General features: G+C 39.5%; 5 protein-coding genes across 9 annotated transcripts; 3 read left to right on the top strand and 2 right to left on the bottom strand.

Moving 5' to 3' along the window:
• Positions 1 to 2,475, top strand: LOC137956441 (GDSL esterase/lipase LIP-4). The gene is made up of 5 exons (XM_068803940.1): positions 1 to 253; positions 851 to 1,033; positions 1,233 to 1,390; positions 1,761 to 2,025; positions 2,103 to 2,475. Exons 1-5 carry the CDS (start codon positions 22 to 24, stop codon positions 2,333 to 2,335), a joined length of 1,071 nt encoding a protein of 356 aa, XP_068660041.1. The 5' UTR covers positions 1 to 21; the 3' UTR covers positions 2,336 to 2,475.
• A 1,776-nt stretch (positions 2,476 to 4,251) lies between these two features.
• Positions 4,252 to 5,782, top strand: LOC137956112 (phenolic glucoside malonyltransferase 1-like). Its single transcript, XM_068803456.1, has one exon. The coding sequence runs from the start codon at positions 4,335 to 4,337 to the stop codon at positions 5,694 to 5,696; it is 1,362 nt and encodes a 453-aa protein (XP_068659557.1). The 5' UTR covers positions 4,252 to 4,334; the 3' UTR covers positions 5,697 to 5,782.
• A 4,047-nt stretch (positions 5,783 to 9,829) lies between these two features.
• LOC137955522 (probable boron transporter 2) lies at positions 9,830 to 14,204 on the top strand. Of its 2 annotated transcripts, none has more exons than XM_068802501.1 (12): positions 9,830 to 10,578; positions 10,657 to 10,739; positions 10,847 to 11,039; positions 11,158 to 11,296; positions 11,496 to 11,661; positions 11,786 to 11,952; positions 12,132 to 12,305; positions 12,397 to 12,492; positions 12,590 to 12,727; positions 12,804 to 13,123; positions 13,208 to 13,475; positions 13,637 to 14,204. In XM_068802501.1, the coding sequence occupies exons 1-12, from the start codon at positions 10,475 to 10,477 to the stop codon at positions 13,949 to 13,951; spliced, it is 2,163 nt and encodes a 720-aa protein (XP_068658602.1). In that variant the 5' UTR covers positions 9,830 to 10,474; the 3' UTR covers positions 13,952 to 14,204. The 2 variants fall into 2 exon arrangements, with proteins under 2 accessions (XP_068658602.1, XP_068658603.1); XM_068802502.1 differs by having other exon boundaries at positions 9,833 to 10,578; positions 13,640 to 14,204.
• Positions 14,205 to 15,374: 1,170 nt separating this feature from the next.
• On the bottom strand, positions 15,375 to 19,611 carry LOC137956842 (transcription initiation factor IIA subunit 2). Of its 4 annotated transcripts, none has more exons than XM_068804483.1 (4): positions 19,538 to 19,611; positions 19,116 to 19,257; positions 18,971 to 19,021; positions 15,375 to 15,979 (listed from the first exon to the last, which is right to left on the bottom strand). In XM_068804483.1, exons 2-4 carry the CDS (start codon positions 19,242 to 19,244, stop codon positions 15,839 to 15,841), a joined length of 321 nt encoding a protein of 106 aa, XP_068660584.1. In that variant the 5' UTR covers positions 19,245 to 19,257; positions 19,538 to 19,611; the 3' UTR covers positions 15,375 to 15,838. The 4 variants fall into 4 exon arrangements, with proteins under 4 accessions (XP_068660584.1, XP_068660582.1, XP_068660581.1 ...); XM_068804481.1 differs by having other exon boundaries at positions 19,494 to 19,609; XM_068804480.1 differs by having other exon boundaries at positions 19,515 to 19,609.
• Positions 19,612 to 21,019: 1,408 nt separating this feature from the next.
• LOC137955602 (inactive glucose-6-phosphate 1-dehydrogenase 4, chloroplastic) lies at positions 21,020 to 25,916 on the bottom strand. The gene is made up of 12 exons (XM_068802616.1): positions 25,596 to 25,916; positions 25,167 to 25,437; positions 24,228 to 24,496; positions 23,940 to 24,034; positions 23,697 to 23,811; positions 23,349 to 23,554; positions 23,136 to 23,244; positions 22,993 to 23,033; positions 22,769 to 22,889; positions 22,494 to 22,696; positions 21,718 to 21,918; positions 21,020 to 21,625 (listed from the first exon to the last, which is right to left on the bottom strand). The coding sequence occupies exons 1-12, from the start codon at positions 25,716 to 25,718 to the stop codon at positions 21,388 to 21,390; spliced, it is 1,992 nt and encodes a 663-aa protein (XP_068658717.1). The 5' UTR covers positions 25,719 to 25,916; the 3' UTR covers positions 21,020 to 21,387.
• Positions 25,917 to 26,318: the final 402 nt, after the last annotated feature.

The following is a 26,318-nucleotide window of genomic DNA, read 5'->3' as shown; positions in this document are numbered from 1 at the left end:
TCTCCTCTACGGGATACAGAAATGGCTGTGGCTGTAGTTCGTGTGGCATTTCATTTGCTTCTTTTGTTGCTTACTGGAGTTGAATCGAGATGCTTGAAGAAGCCGATAATCTTCAACTTCGGCGACTCCAACTCGGATACCGGAGGTCTCATGGCGGGCCTCGGTTACCCCATTAATCTTCCGAATGGACGTCAGTTTTTCCATCGATCGACTGGGCGTTTGAGCGATGGCCGCTTGATCATCGATTTTCTGTGTAAGTATCACTGATATTTTCTTGCAATGCCTGTTGATTTAAGGACTCTTCGAGGAGTTTTAGCAGACGTGTTTTCGAAATTCAAATTTCCGAATCGCACAAAGTTCTAGGGGGAATGCTGTCGATTTTTTTTTTGTTCCATCTCGTGCTTCGCCTTTCATATTAGCGTGAAATGACTAAAAACGCACCTGACGGGCTAGTAAATGGGGAAAAGGAAAGTCAGTTATCAGTTAGTACTTAATAGTCAATTTGCAAACATATAAAGAAAGAGAAAAAAGTGATTGGAAGTTGGAACATTCTCTTCTTTATCTCTTAAATGGGATCACCAATCCCGTCGGCAGCACATCTGGTTCTAAATAAAAACAAGAAAATAAATACCATTTGGCTATCTGGGGAGATTATGAAAAAGGAATTCAGTGGGGAAGTGGTTCTTTCAGTGAAAGATCCTTCACTATTAAATAGAAAAGGGTTATCAGATTTTGCTATGGGGCGTTGACTCTGAAAATGATATTCAGAGTGTAAATTAATTGTGAAGCAGTGTTTTTGGGGAATGGTTTATTCGTTAACAGGTTGCTAAGATTTATTTGCTTTTTTCAGGTGGGAGCTTGAGAATGAAATATTTGAGCCCGTATTTAGAAGCCCTTGGATCGGATTTTTCACAAGGAGCAAATTTTGCAATTGCTGGCTCTGCTACTCAACCAAAATTTCAACCTTTTTCTCTGTATATCCAAGTTCTCCAATTCCTTAGATTTAAAGCTCGTTCTATCGAACTTGCAAGAGGTATATATTCTTAATCCTGAAAATATCTTCTGAATTTTGCATAGCAAAGCCATGGGTATTAGTATAATAAAAATGGAGTTTTAACCACTCTGGGCTATGGCCTGGTTACTACCATTGCTGCAAATGTCTAAGAAAGTATGTTGCAGCCATATCTTGAGCATTTTGCATTTCTCTAATTTAGTATTGAACGTTGCTTCAGATTCACCTCACTTGATTAGTGGTAACGGGTTCCAGAATGCGCTCTACACATTTGACATTGGGCAAAACGACCTCTCCGCTGCCTTCTCTAACATGAGTTATCAACAAGTCCTTCAGAAAATACCATCCGTCCTTGAAGAAATAAAAGGGGCCATTAAGGTGTGTTTGGCTTTGTCTGGAATTGTCGTCTGTTGCTCTCTTTATAGTAAGATGCGTAGCTCCTTCATGTTCCTTGACTCTTTGCCCAGTTGCTCATAGATTAATCTTTAATCTCCTGTTGGAGTTAAAGAAGTGAAATTGTTGTGCCTGGAGATTAATATTCCGAGATTGCTAGCTGGACAGCCTGAGCTGGTTTCAAGATTTCTCAGTTTGAAACTGAATCAGAACTGTCCATTCATCTGAGTCTTTTGTTAACCAAATTTTTTTAAAAACTAGCAGTCCTTAACACAAGATTTTTGAAAGGAGCTCCTGGAGATGATCTTCTCGATTGATGTGGTTGTAAACTCATCTTCCCTGTATGCAAATGCAGATGATATATGACGAAGGTGGCAAAAACTTCTGGATACACAACACAGGGCCCTTGGGCTGTCTGCCCCAAAAGCTAGCCTTGAATAACAACGAACTGAAAGATCAGCAAGGCTGCATCAAGTCCTACAATGATGCTGCACAAGCTTTCAATACTGGCCTTCGTGTCCTTTGTAAAGAACTGAGATCCCAGTTGAGAAATGCCACAGTCGTTTACGTAGATATATATTCCATCAAGTATGACCTCATTGCCAATTCTGCAAAATTGGGTAAGAAAATATACTGCCAAGGATTTCAAAGTTCCAAGCATGACTGCAATAATTTTTGTTCTTCTGGGTATTTGCAGGATTCAATAATCCACTAATGGCATGTTGTGGATACGGAGGACCCCCTTACAACTACAACGTCAATGTAACTTGTGGACTGCCTCCTTCCCGAGCATGCAGAGTGGGACTGGGATACGTAAACTGGGATGGAGTTCATTACACAGAGGCTGCCAGTGCAATTGTGGCTTCCAAAATTCTCTCCACAAATTTCTCCGACCCTCCTCTCAGATTTGATTATTTCTGTCATGCTTGATAATTTCATGTCTAGGAAATAGTTTCTCTAACAGGGAAGATATGCCTGAAAATTTTCAAAAAATATTTCCTTGATTACTTTGAGATTCTGGAGTAATTTTCTCACTATCAATGCTTTTGGAAGCCTGGGCAGTTCATTAATTCTGGTTCAACCATAGCTTCAATTGTGTATTAATAACAATTATATATTCAAAACCCATCTGATGTCCTATCTAGTTAATAAAGAAAGATAAAAGAAGTGATTGGAAGTTGGAACATTCTCTTCTTTGTCTCTTAAAAGCACATCAAGACTATCTGGTTATTTATAAAAAGAAGAAGATGACGACCCATTTGGCGATCAGAGGAGGTAATTAAAGAGGAACAGGGACGAAATGGTTCTTTCAGTGATAGATCCTGCTTTTAAGAGTGACTATTGTGTGGATTGGGTTTAGTAAGTAGAAAGAATTCCTATAGTTTATTCTGTGTGTGATAGGAAATTTGGAATTTCAATGTTGAGTGACCAGGCTGTAAAAGAAAAAGCTTCTTGAACAGACGTACAGAAATGGGCCGTGGCCTTGGAGTTGTCATGATAATGTTAGTTTGGACTGTTATCGATCTTTGCTCCCCGTTACATATGCTTTGAGCTGAGTGGTCTGTCGTATCTCTGCGTGAAAAAAAAAAGCTGCAGTTTTGGAAGCCAGGGCAGCTCACTAATTCTGGTTAAACCATTGCTTAATCTTATCTAGGCCCCGTTCAAGCCCATTGAGTGCAACCAAGAGGAGAGCCCCCTCCATGTAGGGGCTTGCATTTGAGGAAGAGGGGTCCCCTGTTAGAGGGGTGGTACCCTCCTATCAAAAGCAAAGGAGGGTTTCTCTCTTCCCCATCTTTCCACATAGGTGGGTATGGGAAGGGGGGCTTCTTCCATTTTTTTTGGCATAGGGAGAGCCTTCCCATCATTATATCCAAGTTGGAAAAGAGGGGCAGTGGTGCCCTTGTTGTCTCGAGTGAACCAAGGACGAAGTTATTCTTCATCTTCCTCTATTCCCTCCTGTTGAAGAGAGCACTTAGAAGAGGAAGGAAAGTTGCCTTCTTCGATAAAAGTTGAATTGGTTACTACAGAGATTATAGTAAGTTCTTCTTCTAGGGGTCGAGTCTACAGATGTTGCTCTAGAAACAGCAGACGCAGGCGACAGTGCGTGCATCCAGACGGGCCATCAGCACGTCTCGGTGGTCAAGCTCTTCACCGCTGTTGGGCGTCTCTCACAAAGGCTAGACCAGACTTCTGTTGGGCGTCTCTTACGAAAGCCAGACAAGGTTTCTGGCTTCCCCGAGCACCACCACCCTCTGCTTTGTTGTTTTCTGTTGCCTTCTCGTCTTCTACTTCGCTGTCTATGGATGTACAACACCGAAGGCTGGCGCACTGCCGGTAGAAACTGACTTTTGGCAAGCTGTTAACCAGGATCTGGAACCCCACCGACAGCAATGACCCACGAACTCCAGGCGACGCCTTGCTGTTGTTGTCGTTGCTCTGATGGAGCGCATGGCATCCAGGTCTCATACGAATGTTGAACTAACACTAATGGAGTTACATAGCCTATTACTTGTCAAAGAGAAGGTTTACGGATCAACTACAATCTGTCATTTTCTATAAACCAAAGAGAAATACATTCAGAAAATAAAAGAGAGTTCAAACACGTGGGTTTAACACTTGGGTGAAGCACGTGGGTCTAACACGTGGGTCGAGGTTCTGTCTTCTACTGCCCTCAGGTTGTGGATTAATCATCTCTGCTCTTTCCATCAGCTCCGTCATCTTCATGTTAACACTGAAAAGATACCGTAAAGAGTAAAACCCAGTAACGGAAGATACGTCAATCGATGAAATAAAAATTGTGGTGGCCACATTGTCACGTCTATTTATCAACTCCTGCTGCAGACAGTTGTTTGGTGTCCACAAGACTGACTGAAAGACGAAGATGGTGAGAGGCTGAGGAAAGTACGGGGCCTTTTTTTCGTCTCTTTCCATGGCGATTGGTAAGCCCTCCATGGAAGTGCTCCAGAAGGAGTGGGTGTCGCCGCCTCCCGGGTCCGTCCCGGGGACCACTCTGCCTCTCTCTTTCTTCGACGTGTGCTGGCTGCCGATGCCGCCGGTCCAGTGCCTTCTCTTCTACGAGTTGCCCATCTCGGCTAGGAACTTCCAGTTCAAGCAGTTCCCGACACTCGCACACGCCCTTTCTCTCTCGCTTCAGCTCTTCTACCCGCTCGCCGGTAACTTGACTCGGTCGCGGGACTCCGAGGACCATGTTATCACCTACGGCAACGGGGACGGAGTGTGGCTCACTCTCGCTCAGTCCGAAGGGGAATTGAGTCATCTCGTGGCCGACGGCCCCAGAGATGTTACACTATTTCATCATCTAGTCCCTCGGTTGGTTACGTCTGAGACGGAAGGCGAAGAGAAGAAGCCCCTGCTAGCTCTGCAGCTCACCATCTTCCCCGGTTCCGGCATCTGCATGGGCGTCACCCTTCACCACGTGGTAGCCGATGGCAGCAGCACATTTCACTTCATGAAATCATGGGCATCGATTTTCTTGGCCGGTGGCGGCGACGTCTCCGTCGTCAAACCAGTCCCATTGTTCGATCGCACCCTGGTCGGAGACGTTGAAGAACTGAAGAGAAACTTCTTGACGCAGCTGAAACGATACAAATCCCCGGTGAAATTGGAGAAACGTCGGCCCACTGACCGCCTTGTTCTCTCCTCCTTCCCTCTCTCCGGAGCCCAAATCCAGAAGCTGAGAGACCGAGTTTCGTCGACCGCGCCGGATACGGGCCCCAACATGTCAAAATTCATGGTCGCCTGCGCGTACATCTGGTGCTGTCTCGTCGAAGCGAGAGGTCCCGGTGACAGGAAGAACCTCCATTTCGGCTGGGTAGCAGGCTGCCGCGCGCGCCTGAACCCGCCGGTTCCGGTTCCTTACTTCGGAAACTGCATCCGACCGGCCTTCGTCCAGTCGACTGAGACCGAACTCCGTCGAGCGACCGGACTGGCCACCGCGTCGGCGGCCATCCAAAGAGGCGTCTGGGAACTGGACAAGGGAGTACTCAAAGGCGCCACGAGCTGGACGCAGAGATGTCTCGCTTTCGCCTCGCCGAGTGCTAATACGTTGACGGTCGCGGGATCGCCGAAACTCCGAATATACGAAACAGACTTCGGCTGGGGTCCACCGCGTAAGGTGGAGATCATTTCGATAGAGTCGACGGGGGCCATGTCGCTACTGGAGAGCAGAGGCGACGAAGAGGGACTCGAAATCGGACTCGTGGGATCCGAATCGGAAATGGAAAATTTTGCCGCAATTTTTAAACGTGGTATCGGACCCGTTAGTTCTTAAAGTGAAATGATTTTCTGTTAATAAAAAAATGGTAATTTTACCCCTTTACCCATTGCTTAGATAGAATGTAACCGGTTCATACTCTTTATTTAATTATCCATTATGTAAGGGTATTATTGTGATTTTTACATACCAATGTGGGAAGGACCTTATTATTCATACTATTATATATATTTATTTATTATTTTTAAACATTATAAACGAATTATAATAATTTTTATAATTTTATCTCCAAGCCTGGAGCTGGAGATATTTCAGATTTCTGGCTTAAAGAAAGCCCAAGCCTGAAGCTGGAGATATGGAAACAGTAACAGGTTCATCTAAGGAGCAGCATGAATGGATGGAAACAAAACCAATTGTATTAGAGCAATAATATCACAGATATCTCTAAACAAAACCCTTTGAATGCATCAGTTATTGCACTTCTTAAACAGATGCCAGTGCCATGCTTCGATCAGTTATTTTATAGTTTCATAGAGCAGTACTGGAACTCGGATTGGAGTCCCCTGAAAAACCAAAGAAGAGAGTGAGCCTCTGAAACTGCTTGCTCTTATTCGTTAAGGGTGATGGGTGGATCTCATTTCTCGAATAAGAGTGAGCCGGTTTAGAGGCTAGCTCGTTCTTCCTTTCAGGGGATCCTTTATGATCAAGTATAAGCCTGTGCCAAAGCAATGTGATTCCTAGATTTCAGAGAGAGCCTCTTCTTTTCTTAAAGACAAAATAAGTACAGTAATCATGGCTTCAATTGTCAACCCCTAATGGGAAGCTCAGAGCATTCCTGATCACTGCTGCTTGGGGTCCTACAAACAACAAATCCATGATTGCTCTGTGTCTTCACTGATTATATCATCTACCTGTTCAGTGTCATTTCCAGAAATTTAGAAGATACATTGAACTCAACTCTCCATGACAAGACCAGACAGGTTTCTGCCCGACAGACAACAGTTGATTTTATGAGGAATTCTCAGCCTAATTCCACAGCCAATCAACAACACCAGAAGTGATCACCATAGAATTTCATCTGGCTATGTTAAAAGCCGCAGAATATTAAAATTCTTGACACCTCTCTCTGTCATTTAACCTGGGGTCCTCCACTCAAGCAGTGGCTGCGATGATCGCAATAATTTCCGCCTCCGGCCAGACGAAATCATTCCAATTCAATGCAATAGCTTTAACGCGAAAAGAAGGGAAAAAAACGGGACAAGAAAGAAGAAGCAGAGAAAAAAAACACAAAAAAGAACCAAGGGTTTTGCGTGGTTCGTATGTGAGTGAGCTTCTTCTTTCTTTTTCGTTAAACAAACGAGACATCATCAGCAAGATTGATTACTCCAAAACCCTTTTCTTTTCCATGGAAAAGGATGCCTTTTAGTGCGATTACCAGCTTAAAAGTGTTAAACGACCTCATATTTATGACCAACTTTAGTGTTGGAAAGCTTTAAAACAGGAGAATGTATCACGGGTTCTGATCTGTGGTGGGAATGCATCAATAATTCAGCCTTCTTTTGTTTCTCTACTGTTCACCTCTGATTGAAGATCTACAATGCAATGGGTCTCACTAAGAATTAAACTTATGACACTACGTTTTGTTCTATATCATGGTTAACTCAGGTTTTTTTGGTTCATGATTGCTAATCTACTATCTAAAAGATTTGAGGAGTTCAAGGAATGAGAGTGGGAACAGACTTTGATGCCTTTAATCTCAAAAGCAGATTCCTCTTCTCAGTGCTTGTAATGCTTTTGAAGACTAAATGATCAGTTTGTGTCTGAATTCTTATTAGGTAGTTCTGCTGCTGTCTTCTTTCCTTTTTAATAGTTGAAAGAGGAACCCACTTAATGAGAATATACAAAAACTCCTGCTTCCATTGTTTGTTTTCTTTAGATTCATGTGAACAGTGCAGGCAAGAGTAGAAGAGATCCATTGTTGCTTCAATTATGGACTGATAACTTCTGCATTAGTATATAATTGATTCTTAAGTAACCCTAATCAAGATACTGAGTATATTCAGAGTTGGTGAGTATGATACCCTTTTATCTTCTTCTTCTTCTTCTTGTTAAAGTTGCCTGAGGAGGCAAAACTGATGGTTAACAGTGCTTAGTGGAGGTCATAATTCATGCATAGCTCCACTTGACAACAGGCTTTTCTAGTTTCAGAATTCATAAAATGTTACTTTGGTAGTTTACTGGAAATAACAGTGCATTACATGAAACTTTTGTCTAACTTCATTTGATCAAATGTAAAATGTTGTTTTTGGTCTACATTAGCAGGCACTTGATATATATAAACCAATATGTGAGAAAAAATTTCAAATATAATCGTCTTAGATACTTTATTTTTAAGTTAGACATCTAGTTCTAGTATTTTAAGATGGAGTCTCATAATTTACAGGGGATAATTGTAGTCAAATTAGGTTTTCAAAGTTGTAGTTCAAGAAACCTGGGTGGGTCAAGTTAGGTAAAATAACAGTATTCCCTTTGCTCAAGCTTTTCTCTTCTCTTCTCTTAACACTAAAGAGAAGGAGAATGTCGAGGAGTTGTCACCCTTCTGTCCAATTTCCAAAACAAGGAGTAAGGAAGTCCCTCACGTTTCCACAGATTCTATATCTAGGGTAAAAGGCTTTCCCCTCCTGCCAATTTTAACAGGCTAGGAAGGAAAGCCATGGATAACCGATTGCTATCATTGACCAGGGCACTCTCTATAAAGACAAGTTATCACACCCAACCAAAAAGACCCTAATTGAACTACCTTCTTCAATCCTTTTTCAAGAATGATACATACAGGAAGGTAAGCTCAAGAGCTACTTGGCTTCTTTAATGAAACACGGAGCAAACCTATTCAGAAAGGCTTCTTACTTGGAGGCGTGATAGTTAAGGAAGGATGTTTCTTTTCCTCTTCCTTCCAGGAAGAAAGCACATGATGACACATGATTCATTTTTTGGGTCAATGCATTCTTTAAATGGAGGTGGTGTTTTCATGGGATATTTTAACAAACGAAGCTATAAGTTCAGTAATGATAAGTCATCCATTAGAAATTGGCTTTTAAAGCTCCATTCCTGTTAATTCGAGTGGTTGGTGCATTTGGAATAAAGAAAACAAGAGGGTAATCAATTATTGAGTATTTGATTGAAGGGTTTTGTTTGTTGATGAAGGAGAATCAAATGGCAGCTCCTCCTTTTGAGGATTTGGTTTGGATGGGAGAAGAAGAGCAGGACTTAGTTTGTTAGTTTTTAATTTTTTAGCCCAGGATGAACAAACAATAATTCATCAAATGGAGGGTGAGTTTTCTTTTAAGAAATTTGAACAAAAGTGGAAATTAATCAGTTTAACCTGGCATTCATCAGCTCTTAATGGCAAAACCGGAGCTAGTTTCTAAATTCTGTCCATTATATTTATAGCAATCTCACTTTAATGGCCTAATTTTCCTGTATTCTTAAGAAAACTGCTCTGTTTTTATCAGTATTGTGATGGAAATGACCATGAATATATATACCAATCATGTCGATAGAGTTGGAACCATTGAATATTTTCGTAAATTCCCTTTGCTATGATTCAGAAAACAAAATCAACAGTGAATCAGGTTTCACTATTTTCTAGTTTCATATAGCAACTGGCTAATTGGCCATTTGCAGTTCTGTTTAATCAAAAAAGAAATCGGTATTTCATTCTACTCGTTGAGATCATGATCTGTGGAAAGAAACGATTTTTGACCATTCTTCCTTCCCACTGAGATGGGAAGCACCAATATTGATTTAACATTCTAAATCAGTTTTTTGTTAGTTCATGATCTCAAAGGAAGAGACTGGGCTGGACTGAGATGACTGGCAATGGCAGTCTCTGAAGCATATCTTTCATTTTTTAGAGGGAAGAGTCTTTTGTAGTTTGTACCAGTCTGTGTAGACAAACATGCGACTCGAAGTGGGAGCATTTTCTGATACCGCAAGAATAATAAATAAAAAATTGCAGTAGAAGCAGTCCTCGTTCTCTACCAGCCAGCTCGGTATGCTCTGGCAGCCATTTTGGGATGCAACACCTCTCAGCCTCCCTCAGTGGCGCCTCTTCCATCATTAATCATCTTTCTCACTCACGATAGTCTTAGAAGCATCCCCTTGAATCTCCTTGTTTTTGTATTTTATTTTGCTTTCCTGGTTTTTCTCCTTTTCATCCTTTCTAGGTCTTTTCATTTTTCTATTCTTTTGCGCTTCTGGACGCTGACAGTGTGGTTCCTTTCATTCCCTTTTGACCGAACAACCGACTTCTACACACCCACTGCCTCTCTGCGTCAAATCTACAGTGTGCCCTTTTTGAACCCTTTCCGAGCTTATATATTTGGACCATTCTTCTCGTCCTTACCCTATAGTTTTCCTCTGTAAGCAAAACAGTATCCTTGGTCTTGTTGGAATCTCCCAATGCTCTTCTGGGTTTTCGAATTTATCTAAGTGGGATTTGCACTTCAAAGCCGAATCATGTAATGCCGCTCAGTTTTCAAATTTCTGCAGCGTAGTGGTTGTCTGTGTGAGCAATCTGTTTCTCCTCCATTCAGTTTCCTTGGTACCTCGTATCTTAGTCAATCCACAACAGCTTTAGTGATTGTATTAAGCAGTCTCCAGGACTCCTCTGATATGTAATCTCTTCTTTTAGCTCCAGCTTCTGACTTAAAGAGTCCTGAACTGGTTTTGGTGCTTCGATTATGTAGCGCATTGGCTTTGTAGTTTTGAAGTATGCAGTCCTGTTTTCAGCTGTTTCAATTATAACGCATTCACTGGTCTAACTCTGTTAAATTATGGAGGAAACATTCGTGCCTTTCCGTGGTATTATGAATGATCTTCGAGGAAGATTGATGTGCTATAAGCAAGACTGGACTGGCGGGTTCAGTGCAGGCTTCAGGTATTCTTTCTTATGACTCTAATCATGCTCCTGTACTGGTTCAAAATATAATATGATAATGAATCTTTGTCTATCCAGGGTTTTGGCTCCCACGACTTATATCTTTTTTGCGTCTGCAATCCCTGTCATATCATTCGGCGAACAGTTGGAGAGAGATACTGGTACTATGAAGTTTTGCTTTCTGTTTCAATTAAGCAGTAACCTCTTCGTGGTAGATTTACAAGAACTCTGCCGATGTTCTGAATCATGCCTCGTTTCTGATCTGTAGAGGGAGCTCTAACAGCAGTTCAAACGCTGGCATCAACTGCTCTCTGTGGGATCCTGCACTCTATCATGGGTGGTCAACCCTTGTTGATCCTTGGAGTAGCGGAGCCAACAGTGCTCATGTACACTTTCATGTTTAACTTCGCCAAAGACAGAGAAGATTTGGGACGAAGGCTATTTCTAGCATGGACTGGATGGTATGGTTTGTTTGGCTCATCTGCAGGAATTCAATGGAGGAATGTCACGTCGGAATTGAGCTTGGGATTCTTGTTTTTCAATAAAACAAACGCTTGATTTCCATTTACTGTTGGGCAGGGTGTGCGTCTGGACGGCATTGCTACTGTTCTTGTTCGCAGTTTTGGGGGCATGCTCCATCATCAATCGGTTCACCCGTCTGGCAGGTGAACTCTTTGGCTTACTCATTGCAATGCTCTTCATGCAGCAAGCCATTAGAGTAAGGATTTTTACAACTTTATTTTCTTCGTTTCTATTGATCGGCCTACTAAAGAGACCAGTTAAATGGTATAAAAATTGAAATTTAATTAACTGTTGTTCAACATTATAGTTTTTTAGTTCAAACAGATGGATTCTTGCTTCAATATTCAGAAGGTTCTTTGAATGGTATTCATTAACCCGAAGATTGGCTTTTCCAGGGCATTGTGGACGAGTTCCGCATTCCGGAGAGAGAAGATCCGAAACTAACAAAATTTCAACCTTCTTGGAGATTTGCCAATGGGATGTTTGCCTTAGTTCTCTCTTTCGGCCTTCTTCTCACCTCGTTGAGAAGCAGAAAAGCACGTTCATGGCGATATGGGTCTGGTGTGTGCGACAATAATAAACTCATTACATGAAACTAGTGCTAAGAATCAAATATTCGATAGCAGGTGAGCAGTTAAAGAAAAATACTTCTCTGTCTGACTAGTTTAATGGTTGAGCTTTGCAGGTTCACTGCGAGGCTTCATTGCAGATTATGGGGTCCCTCTGATGGTGCTCATATGGACTGGAGTTTCTTATATACCCCACAATAGCGTTCCCAGAGGGATCCCCAGGCGCCTCTTTAGCCCCAATCCATGGTCACCTGGTGCATATGAAAACTGGACAGTTATCAAGGCAGGTTCTTACCTTGTCTGATGTCCATGGCTCTTGAGTATAGTTTAGAAACTTGTTTACAGATCTGCTTAACTGAATAGAACTTCTACTGATATTATTTTTATTTGATTTTCTCCAAGATCAGTAAATCTGTGGCCATTTCAGAAAGGCGAGTTTTTTAATATAATCCCTACTTACAGGAGATGCTGGATGTTCCCGTTCTGTACATTTTGGGAGCTTTCATTCCTGCTACAATGATTGCAGTCCTTTATTACTTCGACCACAGTGTTGCATCTCAACTTGCACAGCAGAAAGAGTTCAATTTAAGAAAACCGCCTTCATTTCACTACGATTTACTTCTTTTGGGCTTCATGGTATGGAGATTTTCTCTTTCTCAGTGGTTCTCCTGCATTTTCTCTTATTCCATGTTCTGGGTTTAAGCTCATTCTATTTTTCATCAACAAGGTCATACTTTGTGGTCTGATTGGAATCCCCCCAGCTAATGGTGTCATCCCACAATCTCCAATGCATACAAAGAGCCTGGCTACACTGAAACACCAGGTATGCTGACTAAAGTATATGTTTGTATCACTCTACCAGTCTCTTATTATGGGAGACTTGTTTGAGCTGATATGCAAGTTTTACCTCACCTCTGCAGATCCTGCGGAATCGATTAGTTGCAAGAGCCCGTAAGAGTATCAGCAAGAATGCAAGTCTGGGACAACTATATGGAGATATGCAAGAAGCGTATCAGCAGATGCAGACTCCATTAATATACCAAGAGCCTTCTGTCAGAGTAATGAAACATGCTTGATTGTCATATATCTATATTATTAATTTTTCCTTCCTTCAACCTCTGGTTTGTTGATTAGGGTCTGAAGGAATTGAAGAATTCGGCAATTCAATTAGCTTCCAGTATGGGGAACATTGATGCACCAGTGGACGAGTCAGTATTTGATGTAGAGAAGGATATAGATGACCTTTTACCCGTAGAAGTTAAAGAACAAAGGCTGAGCAACTTGCTTCAATCTGTTATGGTTGGTGGTTGTGTTGCAGCAATGCCCTTTCTCCGAAAAATTCCCACTTCTGTTCTTTGCGGTTACTTCGCCTTTATGGCCATTGAAAGCTTACCTGGTAACCAGTTCTGGGAGCGGATTCTCCTACTCTTCACTGCTCCAAGTAGAAGATACAAGTATGTCTTATCCCATAACAGATTTGCACTTTCTGATCTTCCCTGATGAACTGAAGTTAATTATACCCTTTCCACACTTCACAGGGTTCTTGAGGATTACCATGCCACCTTCGTGGAAACTGTACCGTTCAAGACAATTGCAGCTTTTACAATTTTCCAAACAGTATATCTCTTGGTGTGTTTTGGGATTACATGGGTTCCTATAGCAGGGGTTCTCTTCCCTTTGATGATTATGCTTTTAGTCCCTGTGCGACAGTATATATTGCCCAAATTCTATAAAGGAGCTCACCTTCAAGATTTAGATGCAGGCGGGTATGAAGAAGCACCCGCTTTGCCATTCAACCTTGCTGCTGTAAGTATATTACGAAATCAAAACAGGAAAACTGCAACTTTTAATTTCACAAGCTTGATGCAGATCATTCTGATGGAAACACATAAGTGTTTCAATTCAACAAGGTTCCACTTATGGCAGAGTTTTGGCTTATACCCATGACATGTTCTCATGAATCCTAGCAGGATGCAACCTCTGGCTTGAGAGCTGCTTATGTTGATGATGGAGAGGTTCTGGATGAGGTGATAACTCGAAGCCGTGGAGAGATCAGACGAACCTGTAGCTCAAAGCTGACCAGTTCAACAGCAACCCCACTTGCAGATGTCAGAGGACTTCAGAGCCCTAGGCTTTCTGAAAAAGCTTATAGCCCTCAAGTAAGTGAATTGAAGCAGGAACAGAGTCCTAGAAGTGGTGGGAGAGGGTTCCATAGTCCCAGAATAGGGGAGACAAGGTCTTCCACCCTTGGTCAGGCCGATCGAAGTTCATCTTCAAAGTAGAAGGCACAAGCATTATTGCTGATGTTTGATTTTGTGCTGCAAGTATAGAATATGGTCAAGGTTGAGTTGCAGTTCAATCTGTGGTTTGTTGTTGTATGTAAATGTAATGTAACGTTTGAAGTTGACTCATCTTCCCTTCACTTTTTATGAAGATAGGCCCTGTAATATTAAAATTTTAAATCAAAAGAAAAACAGAAATCAAGCTGCCAATTTCTGAAGAGATCTTTGGTCTGGTGATTTGTAGTTTTCTCCTTCTTTTTTCCCCTAATGAATGATTCTTAACTTCTGAAGTCTAAAGGATGAAGCTACAGACACAGGCAAAGAAGTAGATATACCCAAAACACAAGTTGAGCAGTTGTGACACAACAAACAGAAAGGATCAACTATAAACAATTGAAATTAAGGCAGATCACATGAAAGGTAAATGATTTCTCTAGTAGTCGATCTGTAACATCATCTGGAGTTTTCTTCATCAAAATCGTGAATAAAATGTTCTTTCCACACCAAGTAATCAGTAACCACAGAAAAGGTTCAGGAATATCATAATGAGATAACAAGTCTGAAGTAAAATAAAAGAAAAAAAGGATTGAGGAATCTAACAGAGGAAAGCAACATATTCAACAAGACATAATATTCCTTTCGGTTCCTAAAGTAGGAATTCACGGCTCGGTTAACCAAAGACAAAAAAGAAATGATCACCGACCTCACCTCAGTGAGTCTTTACTTAATAATCAGAAGCTTAGTTCATCATTACAGGGGCACCAATTCTCACCACAACCACCTATTTGCAGACCCAGAAGAGAAAAAAAGAGAGAGAAAAGATCATCCCGCAGAACCCTGGACGTGATTCATCATCTGCAAGAAAAGGAAGGCGAAAACAGAAACTACAATCCCTCCATAATCATGTTGGTGGGGAGACTGTTCATGTTTATTTGACGTCGTTGACTTCTCCTGAATCGGAAAATTCCCCCATCCCATCCTTGCTGAAGGTCGGCTTGTTTTCTCTACTGATCAATCTCCGACTTCTTTAGCTGGTGAAATCTTGGTTCCAAAAACGCAATGATGGAAAACACTTGCAAGTTGCAACAGATGTCTCACCAGAATCTTTGCTTTTCTGATTGAAGTGGAGAGCTGTGAGACTTCTGGACGGATTTATTGCCATGTCTATTTCGATTTGAATGTGTTTGTCCTTCGACCATCTGTACAGAGGTTGAGATGTTCCTTCCGTGTAGATATCAGACACAATTTCAATTCTCAACTCAATAACCTTTTGCATTAAGAAACTTCAAAATAATAGAAAATTTAGAACATTTTAAATAAATTAAATATAAGTATGAAGCATTTGTACCCAATTACCTATTAATCATGATCAGACGGCTGAAATAGCTATTAAAATAACTTTCATATTAGAACAGCCCTCCTTGGATAAATATCCAACCAATTTTTAACGTTAAGTCATTGTGTAACTCAGTTACTTAAACAAGAGTTGTAATGTATTATGATTATAATTACAATCCATGATCCACCTATAGGGGGCAATCTGAAAAATCTGCTCTCACTCTCCGGTTGAAAAGCCTGTCTTTGCAAAAGGGAGGAGCAATTTAACGAGAAGCCAACCACACAAATTCCCAGAATCTGCATTTGGAATGCAGGCCCGAAAACCACCTAATGCTTTCGGTAACTGAAGCAGTCATCAAGTAGGTCGCAAAAGGGCAATGATGATCATCGAATGCTCATCCACTCCCTGTGTATATATACACTGACAGGGGTGGAAACAGTGTGTCATGAGAATGCTTCCAATCAGCCCCAATAAAATGGGCCACTAACATATTAAATCTGTAATCCAAATATCAATCAGAATTAGGATACACGCATTTATGAGCAACTTCACTGAGTAAGCAGCTTGGAGTCACAAGCCACTATTTTAACTCTCCCCACGTTCTCTTGGCATTCTTCGTTCTTGAAAATTGCATCTTGCAAGATGAAGGTCCATACATTGTCGCAGAACCTGTACGTGTGTAGGTGCCCCTGTGAAAGTAAAATGTTCTTGGGTCAGACAATTGATTGTGTATCAACAGGAAAACAGATGAATAAAATACAAGACATAAAACAAAGCAGAAACTAATGCCAAAACCACCTCCATCTACAATTTTCTTATCAAGAAGTCCCCTACCCTCACCAATGCCAATTTATTACTGGGACATGTCATGCTCTTCCTAAACCATTAGATGCATATAAGATGCTATGAGCAAATGAAATCATCGACCAAAGGAGTACGAAGAGAGTTCATTCTTCATCCCCATTAGTAAAATTTTGGAAAAGAAAGAAAGGAACACAGGAACATCATCAATTTTCAAATAATTACTCTACAGCTCTCAAGGAATTTGCCCTTTCGGCTAATAACATAATACCAAATAGCAACAATGGGACAGATAGAAACAGTAAGAATCAAGTCACCGCCCTCTTAATGATGAGATAAGTGAGTGTTGAAGTGCAAAAGAACACCACACTGAAAACAAATCTAAGGTTTGCAGTTCAAAAACTCTAGACAGAGAAGAGTGACTCATTTACATAGAAGAAGGAAACCCGCAAGCTTTGGCATCTGTATGTCTCCACAAAGCATCGGAACATTTATTTCAAAATCAACATACAAGAAAAATATTATTCACAAACAGAAGTGGTTAATAGCAGATTTTCAGATGTTGTCAGACTAGCTGACGACACTTTTTGATCCATTATGAAGCTAAATATTTTTCCTCATTAAATTGTGTTTGAAGAATCTAAGCAACTTTGAATCCTGTCTTTGTGACCAACAGACGCGAGAGTGAATAACAAACATGGATAATATAAACACTTCACATTTGATAATCTTTTTCTTTGTTCATCAAAGCAAAAGGGTCTACCACAATTAAGTCAACATTTTCTTGCAATTTCAACATTATAAAGATATCTAGTAATTGTGTTTGAAGAATCTAAGCAACATTGAATCCTGTCTTTGTGACCAACAGACGCGAGAGTGAATAACAAACATGGATAATATAAACACTTCACATTTGATAATCTTTTTCTTTGTTCATCAAAGCAAGAGGGTCTACCACAATTAAGTCAACATTTTCTTGCAATTTCAACATTATAAAGATATCTAGTAAAGAAAATTAGTCACAGTAGCTAAAACATGAGCAACTTGACCATGAAGGGTACTGTGATATGCTTTTTCCCAAGCAAACCTTCAATGTTTCATGCATGATCTTCAAGTAAGGGTGGTTCAAGCAGGGCCTAATGACCATCTTTAATAGCACAGACCTATATGTTTTCTTTAATCGATTGTTAGTGATCATGTGGTCACACAACAAATATAAGTATTCCATGCCACATGAGTACGAAGTTTACCTTAAAAGGGTAAGATTTAACTTCTTTTTGAGTGTTAAAATTTAATGTATGAAGTATCTATGGTTCCTCACTCATCTAGGAGCCTTCTTTTAATGAGATTTTCATTCTCGTTTTCTTTTTTTGGAAAATATCTTCATTCTCATTTGCTGTTTTTTTTAATATCTTCATTCTCCTTTTCTTGTTTTTTTTTTAACTACTTCTCATTTAAAAAAAAAAAGATTTTCTTTACTGGTAGCGAAGTTTCTTATGAAAAAAAAATTGAAACATGACTGTGATTGATCATGTGGTCACACAACCAAATACAAGCATTCCATGACACATGATTATGAAGTTGAGATTTAACTTCTTTTTTTTAATGCACCACTAGATTTAACTTATAGAGCACTAACGGATCCTTACTCCACTAGAAGCCTTCATTCAATGAGATCTTCTTTCTCATTTTCTTTTTTTTGTTTTGAGGATATCTGCCTTCTCATTTTGATAATAATTAAAAAATTAAAAATCTGATGGATTGCATTTTAATGGTATGGAAGTTGAAAATTGAACTCGATAGAATGTTTGACATGGCAATTGGTTTTAAGATTTTACCACAATAATGAGACAGTTGTACATAAACAGACTACTTCATCCAGAGTCATACTGTGGATTGGGCCTTTGGCTCAATGGCCACATGGGGGATTTCCCATATGAGGCTTAAGTTCAAGTCTCACAAAAGGAAAGGGGTGTAGTGTCCATGTATAATCAACATTCAAAAAAAAAGAAAGTCATACCATCTTCACAATTTTATAGACTTGCCAAATTTTAAAATGTAACACGTTTTCAAAATCTATTAAAATCTTAATTTCTAACATAACAATAGCTGTCTAACATACTATATAAGAAAATTTAAAAGTCCATCACTCGCTTTTAAGGTCAAGTTTCTATTCAATGCTTTAAATATTCAAAATATCAATACGTTTAATACAATTCCAAATGTATAACTATTTTTAGGTATTGTGGCACCTCTTCAGTAAAATATACGCCCCTAAGAGTTCCATTCCATGTATTTGCATGCCACAAGGAACTTTAAGATTATTATTTAATTGTAAGATCAACCTAGCATGTTGTTTGGATCTATCAACTTCCAATATAGATCACAATGGAAGGGCATGAAATGCACTCATATATAAGAGCAATATATGTCTTAAGTTTGGGAACAACCAAGCAGGAAAACGGTGCAAGTACAAATGTTATTTTTACCATAAAGTTCACAAGGAATATTGTTCTAAAGAAAAAAATGAGTTGTGAATTTTCAGTATTATTGCAATTCACACAAAGGAAGGAACAGAGGAAAGTCTAGCCACATCCTCACTCACAATGACTTCCACTGTGTAGCATAGTTTACTGAAGAGTGTGAAAGAAAATGAGTAAGTTAATTTAAATTTTTATAAAAATTACACTACAATTCGGATGGTTGAACAACTCAACACCGTAACAGGTGAAAGAGTAAATATTTCAAATATATAAAGAAATACATGGACATGAACTCATGATAATTTAAAGAAACAATTCCTGACAAACTAGTACAGAACACCACCCCTTACTAACATCAGAGCCTAAACATGAAGAAAGGGAATCAGCGAACTCTACCTTGATGGAAACCTTGCTTTTAACTTGAGTCTCCAGCGCCTCAGTCATCGACTATAACATGAAAAAGAAGAAAACAATACTACGTCAAAACTTGAAATACCTATAACAGGGTAAAACTGCCCTTTACGGACGTCAAACATTTTACCTTGTCGAATTGCACGAGAACCTGAATTGCAAGCTCTGGACTAAGCGTACCGCTGGAGACCATCTCATCCAATGTTTCCGTCAAACACATACCAATCGTTGACCTCCGGTACAGCTCAAATGTCGCCATTCCTCAAGTGGATCTGCCATGCCACCAGGAATATAAGAACATACAGTGCAAAATTCTGAAAAAACGAAAACCCTAGATCTTCCATGTCTACCGAAATAGAATAAAAATTCAGTAACTGATACGGAAAACCAATTCATTTCAAATTTCGAAAGAAAACAAAAAGTTTTGATCAGATCTCGAGCATGCCTGAAGAAAAACACAAACCCTAGAACTTTGGACAGACATAAAAAAGAAGAACAGAGGGACAACAATTCGAGGAGGTGAAATCACCACTGTGTCTGGAAATTCGATACCAAATACTGGGAAGTTAGGAAGAGCAGAAAGAGACGATGGTGATCTCCTTCGCGCCCTTTCTGTCGCGGCGATTATCAGTTGCCTTATATACATGGCTCGAAAAAGTTCTGTTTTTATATCCAGGAAGGTGAAGACCATTGTCACGTGCGACAAGATTGACAAGTCCGCCCGGGTTCCGCCCCGGCTGAGCTGAGTGACTCCGAGTTGAAACTCGGAAATAACTCAACTTGTTTAGTCAGGCTCCCTTTTTCATCTTTATTTGGATATATTTTTAAATCATTCTCCCTTTATTATAGCCTTATGCTTCAGCTTCACGAGGGATGCTTTTTATAATTCGTTTTACTCTCTCTAAATATATTTTTTTAAAAGGAGAGGGATGGACTATCCTCCAATCACATCCTCGCTCTCCTATACAATATATAATGGGTAGCTTTTTCTTTTGGGCCGAGTAGTAGAAGTAGCATCGAGTCGAACTAAGCTCGAACTTGCATATGTTTGAGTTTGGCCTAATCTGCATACTTGAGCTCAAGTTTATCCTCGAGCATAAAATTGAAATCGAGCTCAAACCTAAAAAAATTAATCAAGTTTGAACTTGAGTTCATGCCAAGTTCGAGCTCCAACCTACATTTAAAACAAAAAAATATAAAATAAATAAAGATAATATTATTATGAACTTAGTATCATTGAATTGCAAGTTTTCATATAGGAAAACAAGACTTTGTAATGGAGTATGTTAATGTGTAACTAGCTTAATAGACCTGAAAGAAAGAGTAGACACTTTCATTAATAATGTTTATTATATTGGCAAACAACAATATTAAATATTGAGGGACCCAAAAGGGTTGAACGATCGATAGTCTTTGAGGTAAATAAGAACAACTATCAACCAAATAAAGAAGGAATTGTCGAAAGTAATTAGAATAAAGGGTATTTTCATAAAAAAAAACATATGCTAACGAGACGACTCACAAGCTAATAAATCGAGCTGGGAAAACCTCAAGCTTGACTTATTATATTTAACGAACTTTATTTAAAGTTTGAGTTCGAGCCAAACTCAAGTAAAAACTTAACTGAGTCGAGCTCAAACAGTTTGGGTTGGTGCCACCCCTATGAGTAACGGAAGACGAATATTCCCCTTCTTTTTCTCCAACATTTCATAGAAAGGTAGGAAGATACATCCTATTCCCTTTTAACAAAACAAATGAAATATAAAACATGGCTTAAAAGGAAAGGGAGGTAAGTCATTAAAACTATTTAATAAAGTTTTTGTTCATTAGACTTGAGTTAATTAATCACACCCAAAAATAATTCAAACTTGTGACCACATTCAAAATTAAGCCAAAACTTAATGAAGCATTTAAAAATTATTCTTATTAAGATAGGATGTCCCATCAGAGGACATGCTTCAGTATGGTTGCTCTTGTAAAGCGCTATTTTGAATACTTGAAGCATGATAATGACTCTATATTTTCACAGGAAAGGAAAGAAAAAACAGTAAAATGTTAGCATCATCTCTCACTAGAAACAAGATTTTCCCATTCAGCTCATGTAGGTGCCAAATTGAACAGTTGGAATGTCATCCAGCATAGGCAATACAATTTCCATCTAGCTTTACTAACACGAGGCTAGATGGCTTCTGCATAGGGCTTAACCCCTAACAATTACAGCTGCACGTCTTTGTTTTGTCTCTCTCTCTCTTAGTCTTCACTTAACAGGAAGAGCAGAAATTTCAACAGTAGAACCCAATCCTCATTATTCTTCCTCTTGTTTTGGCAGACAGCTAGTTTTTCAAGGTGAAAAGACCACCAAAAGCTTAGGAAAGAAAGAGATCAAGGACTTGGGATGGTTACTAGTCATCTGCCCAACGGACATTGTGTTTTGCACCAAGATAGTAAGCACCGGTAGGACCCCGACCACCGAATTCGTAGAGCTCAGGTGCCACTTTGTTCTTCTCTATCTCTCCAAGAACAGGATTTAGAACTTTCCATGCAGCATCTACTTCATCACTCCGCATAAAGAGGTGGTTGTCTCCATCAATCACGTCGAGCAAAAGATGCTCGTATGAATCTGGCACTTCAATGTTATACCTAGGCATATCCAAGAAAATACATTACATATAACAATATCATCAAATAGATTGAAAGTGATTAGTGGAAGTTCGGGGAGTATGTATGCCTACTTGTCCTTGTAAAGCAGATTGAGTTCTGAAGCATCCAATTGTAAACCCAATCCAGGGACCTTGTTGTTAACTTTCACAAGAATTGCTTCATCAGGGGCATCACGTAAAATGAGCTCATTGGTGGCAAGATCAACATTATGCCCAACACGTTCATGGTATAGATTTCCGGGCACATTATGGAACTGGATACGTATCTCACCTCTGTGAAACCAGTAAGGAAGATGCTGAATTTATTTCTTTACTAATGTGACTGACTAATGAAAAATTAGTTTTGCTGTTAAAAGTATTTAGATAAGAAAACTGTAAAACTTAGGAATTCTGAACTGGCACCATGAAAGATACTGAGATTAGTTTCAGCAGGAAAACTCTCAATCACTACTGTAAAGAAACATTCATAAGATCTATGACCAATAATTACTCCTTAACCAGAGAAATTAGATTCAGTAGTTCTCCATTCAATATCACAAAATAGATTCTTCCAAGGTTACCTTAGCTTCTATATCAGACCAATAACATTCTGACCAACGCAAGCTACAAGCAAAAGGGATTCCCACCAAAATAGATAAAAGTAAAAGGTAGTTATCTACTGTCATTTACTTGGCCTATCTTCTTGATGTGTATTCTTTAAATGGCTGTGGAATTTGAAACCTCATATGGTATCCTAGTGGTATCTTAATCTTGATTTTTCCTCTTGTTGCTAATTGAAGGTTGAATACAGAGGATGAAAGCATCCAATACGAAGAGCTATCATTACTAAGCTGAAGAGAGAGTCCTACCTATTTTTTATGAGACCCATGCCAGCTTTAACCAAGAAGGGTACCCCATCCCAACGTGGATTGTCTATGTACAAGGCAGCAGCAAAGAATGTTGGCGTGAAAGAATCAAAGTAAACATTAGACTTCTCAGTGGTGCTGCTCTTATACTGGCCAAGTACTACGTCATCAAGCTCCAATTTCCGGATTGACCTAAGTACTTTAACCTAAACAACATCACATCAGCACAAGGCAGCTTTTGCACCATAAAAGCAAATTGCATGTACAGGGGTTTTCACCTTTTCATTGCGAATATCTTCCCCACTAAGACTTACTGGGGGCTCCATGGCAAATAAAGCAATTGTTTGGAAAACATGACTGTGAACTATGTCCCGTATTATCCCATAACCGTCGAAGTATCTACAAAATACAGAAGATTGCAATCATCAAACACTTTGACAAGAAGCAACCACATTAACATTGTCTGAAGCTTACAGAGGAATCCTTTATACACTGTGGTTACCTTCCCTTCGTTCCCACTCCACATTCTTCGGATATAATGACCTACAGTAAACGTTTACAAACTTACCAGAATCAGTTTCAAATATTTGTAAACATGTGATGAGACTAATTGTGGACCCAAGCAGCAGAAGGAACAGGCAGTACCTGCACATTTCGTATGTAAGTTCGACACCACAGTGGCTCAAAAACCAGATTTGAGAACCTCAGAACAGTGAGATTTTCAATTAAGTCCTTTCCCAGAAGATGATCTATTCTGAAATTTAAACTCACTAACACCAGATATAGTAAGCAAACTCAAGGGGGTTGAAAAGTAAACCAGTAAGTGCCCAAGATAAAATTAAAAATGTACTAACGCACCTATAAATCTGCTTTTCTTCATACTTGGACTGTAGAGACTGTGTCAGATGTGAGGAGGAGAGCATATCAAAACCAAATGGCTTTTCAATAATTATCCTCGTCCAACCTCTATGTGTTTGTGCATTGTCAGCAAGGGATGTTGCAACATCCAGGAGTGCCTCTTGCGGGACAGAAAGGTAAAATATCCTGTTTGCTTCGTACTCGTCCTGTTACAATAAGCTATAACATCAGTGGCTTAGAAACTTGGAAAGAAATCAGGCAAAAGCTGCAAGAATTGAAAGAAGCTCATGTTTTCCCTCATTTCCATATTTGAGGAATTCAGTGTAACTCAGGATTCCTTCACTTTACCTCAATCTGTACCATTCGAGAATTAAGTTTAGTCATCCCCTCTTTATTGTCATAACCTCCATCGAGATAGAATGTTCTGCTGAGGAAAGCATCCAACTTGGCCCCGCAGTTTTGTCTGTAGAGAATGTTTCCTAGTAATGATGTCTAGCTAGTACATCTCAGAAAAATGTTTTAAATCAAGACTAACTACTTGGGAATATCAATTAGAAGTTATATTGTTGAAGCTGCGTGATGAGCACATACTGTTGATCAACTCGACATGTCAAATTTCCAATAATCATGGATCTCAGATCGTCGTCAGTCATATCCTTCCTTGAATAGCCAAATATTCCAACATTCTACAACCATGAGACACAAATCATAGATAGGAGGAGATATTTCACCATAAAAGAGTACATACGGAATGTAAAGCAAGAGGTCATAAAATAATCGTCTATAAATGTAAATACTACTAGAATCAAGGTATAAGCAGAAGACAGGAGAGATTTATTGTTCAAGTGGAGAGATAGAGGTAAAACATGGAAGCCTAACCTCAGGAAGAAAGCCACTGTAATATAATGCAAATAAAGCTGGAAAAACCTTGCTTCTTGCAAGCTCCCCCGTAGCCCCTATTACGGCAATGGACAAGGAAGGCACCCTGGTACTCTGACTATTTTTAAGAGAGTCCATTTGCAGTGCAGCTGAACGAGATCCTAAGGAATTGGCTGGATTTTCAGGTATTACTGAACATGGAGAAACTTGAGAAATGGATGAAGATACTTCTTTAATTGACTCAGCATGTGTGTTTGCTAATATGGTTTCTGAAACAAGAGTCACTGGAAAGATTAAAGTAGCTAGAGTGGAAATTAAAACATCTAAAGAAAAGTAAGAAGACAAAAGTCACAGAAAATGTTTAATCACCTAGAGCTCATCATTTAACTGAACAGTACCAGAGATTTAGGTACTACAATAGGGTAACTGAGAATAATTAAATAATCCAATATTCTTGTAGTTTTTCATGTTCAATACATGCTTTCTCCTCTAATTAGCGGGCAAGTAAAGTTTATGGGAATAACCAATAAGGACTGTTAGGCTCGCCCAAGCAAACAAATATACTATGATAGCCAAGGCCATGAGTCCGAGACTTCAGAGAATCAGAATCATACATTTAAGATTCTCAGACATCCACGAACTCCACAGTTCAGTTATGACCATCTAGATGCTGTCAGAGTTTGCGAGCGATAAAAGGAGACGAAGAATATCCTATGACAAGGACAGAACGGGTTACCATACAAATCAATAACAAACGAAACCTAAAATTTAAGCTTGATAGGGAATGCAACCGTCAGTATGCACCAAACAAGTTCACTTCAGCACCAGACTATTTGCCTCAAAATCACGTTAAAGAAAGTGTACTACTAAGAAAATAATGCAAATTACTTAAATTGTCCAAGTAGCTTGACCATTACTGCTTGCAACAATGCTACTAACCGTCCACTGACGCACTTTTGGAAACCTCCTCGTAGATTGCCTCCGTTGATGATGATGACAATGAAGTTTCCAGGGAATCTGGAGACTGATCCTTCGCCCGAACTTCAAGCTCCTTATACTTCATTCCTTGTCCATGTTTCCTCACCTGGTTGAGAAGTTTAAACTTTTGAAGGACCCACAACCTGATGCCACAAAATCCTCGGTTGAAATTGGCTGCATGGCTGAGGAAGAAACAGCTATCCACCAATGAAGTGGAGTAACTGCACGCTACCTACACATCGCAATAATCTCAACTGCTACGAACTAATTAAACACACAACATCTATTCACGACTAAAAATGGAACCAAAAATCGGCCCTATCCATCATACCTAGCAGAAAAGGGCAAAATACAACGATTTTAGTACAAAGTTTTAATCAGAAAACTCACGGGCGGCAAGTTACGGTAACTGAGAATTGTAGAGCAATTCCGGCAACTCGATCTAACCGGAAAAGATCTACCGATCAAAGAGTGCGGAAAGGGTTTGGCAGGCGGTGTGACTAAGAACGCCATAAGAGCAATTTCGTTCTTACTTCAGGTGCCTGAGCTTCAGTGTTCCGCCAGTACTGAACTGAAACTCCCTGTGTTCCTGTAAATTTTCAAGAAAAGAAGAAATAATTCGACAGAGCCAAACCAGATTTGAGCTCAACGAAAATCTTCCGACGGGCGATCGCGCCCGATTGCTGATGTCACCTGCGCTAACAGAATGGCATGCCCTGCAGCTTGTTTTCATTGGAGGAAATGACACGATGGGTTTAAAATCAGACAGACCCGTCGAAAACGATGCTTCCAAAGAAACTAAAAAGTTTTAAATTTACCCGCGAAGAGAAAAAAAATCTGTAATAGTTGTATTATATTTTTATTATTTAACTCTGTAAAAATACTTTTAGTCTCTTAGATTTAATTAATATTTATATACCCATATCGAATATAATATCACAAAAATTATTTTTAATTTTATTAAAATTTATCAACTAACTCCCAATTTACCATGATAAAAAATATTAGGAATTAAGATAGATATTATGACTTTTTATTTTATATAATATGACTACTTTAATGTATGATTTTAAAGAATAATTATTTTATTAAATATAAATAATTAAAATTTTA

Source organism: Aristolochia californica, unplaced genomic scaffold, assembly GCF_029961685.1.
Source record: "Aristolochia californica isolate CCGP_79_NKW_82.1479 unplaced genomic scaffold, dmAriCali1.0.hap1 SCAF_2, whole genome shotgun sequence".
Taxonomy (NCBI): Eukaryota; Viridiplantae; Streptophyta; class Magnoliopsida; order Piperales; family Aristolochiaceae; genus Aristolochia; species Aristolochia californica.
The sequence above is the reverse complement of the archived record's forward strand: the minus strand, read 5'-3'. Positions and strand labels throughout refer to the sequence as shown.

Excerpts from the sequence above, each read along its gene's own strand:
- LOC137956441 (XM_068803940.1), top strand. The coding sequence starts at position 22 with ATGGCTGTGGCTGTAGTTCGTGTGGCATTTCATTTGCTTCTTTTGTTG. Across the intron at positions 254-850 it reads CTTGATCATCGATTTTCTGT|GTGGGAGCTTGAGAATGAAA; the intron begins GTAAGTATCACT and ends TGCTTTTTTCAG. Across the intron at positions 1,391-1,760 it reads AAATAAAAGGGGCCATTAAG|ATGATATATGACGAAGGTGG; the intron begins GTGTGTTTGGCT and ends ATGCAAATGCAG.
- LOC137956112 (XM_068803456.1), top strand. The coding sequence starts at position 4,335 with ATGGCGATTGGTAAGCCCTCCATGGAAGTGCTCCAGAAGGAGTGGGTG.
- LOC137955522 (XM_068802501.1), top strand. The coding sequence starts at position 10,475 with ATGGAGGAAACATTCGTGCCTTTCCGTGGTATTATGAATGATCTTCGA. Across the intron at positions 11,662-11,785 it reads TTCATGGCGATATGGGTCTG|GTTCACTGCGAGGCTTCATT; the intron begins GTGTGTGCGACA and ends TGAGCTTTGCAG. Across the intron at positions 12,306-12,396 it reads TACTTCTTTTGGGCTTCATG|GTCATACTTTGTGGTCTGAT; the intron begins GTATGGAGATTT and ends TTCATCAACAAG.
- LOC137956842 (XM_068804483.1), bottom strand. The coding sequence starts at position 19,244 with ATGGCGACATTTGAGCTGTACCGGAGGTCAACGATTGGTATGTGTTTG. Across the intron at positions 19,022-19,115 it reads TTCTCGTGCAATTCGACAAG|TCGATGACTGAGGCGCTGGA; the intron begins GTAAAATGTTTG and ends TTCATGTTATAG. Across the intron at positions 15,980-18,970 it reads AAAGCAAGGTTTCCATCAAG|GGGCACCTACACACGTACAG; the intron begins GTAGAGTTCGCT and ends TTACTTTCACAG.
- LOC137955602 (XM_068802616.1), bottom strand. The coding sequence starts at position 25,718 with ATGGCGTTCTTAGTCACACCGCCTGCCAAACCCTTTCCGCACTCTTTG. Across the intron at positions 23,812-23,939 it reads ACATGTCGAGTTGATCAACA|ACAAAACTGCGGGGCCAAGT; the intron begins GTATGTGCTCAT and ends CATTCTCTACAG. Across the intron at positions 21,626-21,717 it reads AATCTGCTTTACAAGGACAA|GTATAACATTGAAGTGCCAG; the intron begins GTAGGCATACAT and ends GGATATGCCTAG.